The sequence below is a fragment of the Sander vitreus genome, unplaced genomic scaffold, assembly GCF_031162955.1.
Source record: "Sander vitreus isolate 19-12246 unplaced genomic scaffold, sanVit1 ctg453_0, whole genome shotgun sequence".
Lineage (NCBI taxonomy): Eukaryota > Metazoa > Chordata > Actinopteri > Perciformes > Percidae > Sander > Sander vitreus.
Window position 1 is genome coordinate 41,640 of NW_027595563.1, and position 3,612 is coordinate 45,251.

At 39.3% G+C, this 3,612-nt stretch overlaps 1 protein-coding gene across 1 annotated transcript; it reads left to right on the plus strand.

Moving 5' to 3' along the window:
* Window positions 1–203: 203 nt before the first annotated feature.
* On the plus strand, window positions 204–3,582 carry LOC144514109 (ladderlectin-like). The gene is made up of 6 exons (XM_078245299.1): window positions 204–252; window positions 526–561; window positions 1,402–1,520; window positions 1,682–1,813; window positions 2,699–2,810; window positions 3,132–3,582. Exons 1-6 carry the CDS (start codon window positions 204–206, stop codon window positions 3,167–3,169), a joined length of 486 nt encoding a protein of 161 aa, XP_078101425.1. The 3' UTR covers window positions 3,170–3,582.
* The last annotated feature ends 30 nt before the right edge of the window (window positions 3,583–3,612 follow it).

Sequence of the window (3,612 nt, forward strand, 5' to 3'; positions counted from 1 at the left end):
CCGTTCCACCTTCTCCACTGCCTCGCGGTGCCGCCTCTCCTCTGATGCTCCATTACAGTTGTAGCATCGACTGATTTAAACACGGAGATGTGATTGATCGCTGGTTTGGCTGCATGAGAACAGTTGCACATCTGTTCACACCTTTGAGAGATGATGAGATAAGAAGCGGTATTTAAGGGCAGGTCTTCCTCTTGTTCAGCACCATGCCACCGGACGGCTGTGAAAAAGGAAGAGAAGGAAATACTGCAGTAGGTTTGGTGAAAAACTTTCTTATCATCTTCTGACTTTCCTTTACTGGACTGACAGTCAGTGCGCATCGTCTGTTCCCTACACAAGTATCAGTAACATGTCTGTCTCTCTGTGTTAAAGCTATCACCTTCACCATGAAGACACTGACTGTGTTTGCACTGGTTTGTGTCATGACGGCTCTGACTGGAGCTGCTGGTATTAGGTATTAAGGATGTATGTATTGCCAATAAACTGTAACAATCCAAGTCAATAACTGCATTGTCAAACTTCTTCCAGCTCCTTTAGAGGAAAAGGCCGATGAAGACCAAACAGGTGAGTGAATTTAGGAAGTTCTCGATAGATTGTACGTTGTCGTGATGCTCTGCTGCGATGACTTGATCAGCTACACTATGATCAGTTTCTCCCGGTAAAAAGTTAGTTATCGCTGCTGTATTTTTAAAACTGTTTTTCAAAATGTATAAAAGCTTCATTTGAAATTTTACTTCAGACTAAGTCAGATAAAATCGCATCGTCACATTTTAAATATATTAGTAATACTCACAGACAGACGTGAAGGGTGACCAAAAGCATTGATTTATGAAAATCATATGGACATACAAGATTTGTGCTCGACAGTGACGTTATGTAACTTATTTTATTTTTACGGTCAACGTTGTTTTATGTTATGTATTTTAAATGTTGTCATACTGTTTTATGTCATGTTATTTTATCGTGCATCGTGCTACAGTGTGCTACATCAACTTATGTCATTATTAACGCCAGGGAGGATAGGTTTTCTACTCCGTTTGTCTGTCTGTCAACACGATTACTAGCCCGATTTTTATGCAACTTGGTGGAAAGGTGTAGCATGCGCCAAGGAAGAACCCATTACACTTTTAAGCGGATCTGAATTACATTAAATTACATTAACGTTGTAAAATAGGGCATTCGTGCTGCAATCATGTGGTGTTGAAATAATCTGAATAACTGGGAAAATTCACACTTCCATGACATTGTGAGATGGGGCGTGCTTTGGTGGAAAACTGCGCTCTCTGAGGGCCCTTTTTGTGTTAATTTATATTATTTTATACTATCAAAATAAATGGATTGAATATAAAAGTTATAAATAAAAGAGATTTCAACCCAACCAAACTTATTTGTTCCTACAAATAGCTGATATTAATCTGGCCAAGAGGACATTTTGTTCAACAAGACGTTACAGTGGCTGGACTCCGTACAATGGACGCTGTTTCCGCTTCATTCCAAGACCAATGACCTGGGCTGCAGCTGAGGTAATGTTGGCGACTTCAACCTCTACAACAAGTTCATTTAGTTTGCATACACATTGACATTCGGTTACTTGGCATCTTTTGCTGACTTGGTGTCGTTCTTCTTACTTTCTTTAAAACTCTATCTCTCTCTGTCTGTCTGCTGTTTGTCTCCTGTACTGTAGAAAAACTGCATGTCCATGGGTGGACACCTCGCGTCCATTCACAACATCCTGGAGTACCTTAAGCTTCAGAGTCTCATGAGCACCAATCGTGTGTACAAAGAAACATGGATCGGAGGAACTGACGCCCAAGAGGTATTTTATTCATCGTTGCATAAGTTGCAAATATTACATTTCTGTAACATCAATTTCCTCTCCATGGATCAACGAAGGCTTATCTTACCTCATCTAATCTTAAGTTACTCGAGTAAAACAACTTAAACCAGGGTTGTCAAGTACATGGCCAAAGGGTCCAATCAGGCCCACTGGATGACTTTGCAAAGTGTGAAGATTGCAGAGAATGAATAATTCCAATTCCAAATGTACTACTTTAATCTCAATCTCAATCTAATATCAGAGTTCTTTAACACTTGTGTTATCTTCCCGTCGACCATGCAACTTTTGGTTTTTCTGCGCTTTATTTGTGTTTTTTTCCCCACGTTTTTGAAGCTTTTTCTGACATTTTTGTCACTTTTTTTTCGAGTTCTTTTATAAAACATTTTTTCTAATTCTATAAAAATTGAATGAAACACCCAAATTCAATGAAAGTACTGAAATGATCATTTATTTTACTTGTGAAGAGCATTGTATGGAACCTTCCATGTTTTTTGTGTGACAATTTGGTTGAAAGAAACCCAAATTTCGGATATAGTAACTTTTTGAAAATGGGTCAAATTTGACCCGAGGAAAACAGGAGGGGTTAATCTTAGAAATTCTGAGTTTTTTCTCTGAATATTCCCCCTCTCTCCCGGGTCCGTAACATTATTTTACTTTCCTACGATGGCCCTAGAATGCTGTCGAAGCAGAAGCAACTTGCGTTTGCCAACATCAAGCTGATCTTTCTGGAGGGGTTTACTGGTCCGGCCCACTTGAGATCAAATTAGGGGAATTATGTGAATTATGATGAACTAAAATGAGTTTGACACCCCTGACTTAAACTCTTTAATTTCATGTCGTATTCACTTCTATTCTTGATTCCAGGAGAAGCAATGGTTCTGGAGCGACGGTACACCTTTCAACTACGTGAAATGGTGTCGTGGAGGGCCTAACAACAGTCTTGGCAAGCAGCATTGTTTAGACATTAATCATGAAGGTAAAACAACACAGTGTTTTTTGTGGCAGTGAGCCTGATAAAAGGTGAAATTAAAAAATACGAAATGAGCTATTAATAATGTCAGACAGCTCAGATATAACGTACTGTATCTTGAGCAAAAACCTCTTTCTGTGTCAGATATCTTTTGGTTTCATCAAACCAGTAGGTGGGTTAACTATACACAGCATTACATCACTTAGGTTTTGACAGTGTTTTGTATCTTGTCAGTAACCATAGTGTTATCTGTAATAATTTGTCACGGTTAACATTTTGAGGAGTTTGTGTAACATTCACTGACATAACTTTTTTTTGTACTTGCAGGTCACAAGTGCTGGGATGACCTGCAATGTAACCGCTGATCTCCGTCTATCTGCGCCAGGAACATCTGATGATTCCTGGGCTGACCCAATGACGTGAAGTACCCCGTGAAAAGCACAAACACTGGTTTGGGTTTCTGCCTTAAAATACATCTGTCTTCAGTCCGTCAGTCTCACATCTGAGCTGAACGGTCTTATTTAAATCTCATATCTTGATCGCTGTAACGCTACTTAAGGAAGGAAGCGACAGGTGACAATAAGGAGCTGGACTGTCTCTGAGGCTTTTTGCCTTTAATAAGAGCAGACTGAATGTGTTATGAAAAGAAGCTTTTAGCACAACCTGACATGTATTCTTTTAGAGTGAACTCTTCTTTCTTGTCTAATGCCAAATTAAAAGCCGGCATTACTGAAACAAGCTGGTGTGTGTTTTATCTCCTGTTAAAATAGAAATGTCTCGATCCTTGGAGCTGAACGGACATATTTTT

Excerpts from the sequence above, each read along its gene's own strand:
- LOC144514109 (XM_078245299.1), top strand. The coding sequence starts at position 204 with ATGCCACCGGACGGCTGTGAAAAAGGAAGAGAAGGAAATACTGCAGTA. Across the intron at positions 1,521-1,681 it reads TGACCTGGGCTGCAGCTGAG|AAAAACTGCATGTCCATGGG; the intron begins GTAATGTTGGCG and ends CCTGTACTGTAG. Across the intron at positions 2,811-3,131 it reads TTTAGACATTAATCATGAAG|GTCACAAGTGCTGGGATGAC; the intron begins GTAAAACAACAC and ends TTGTACTTGCAG.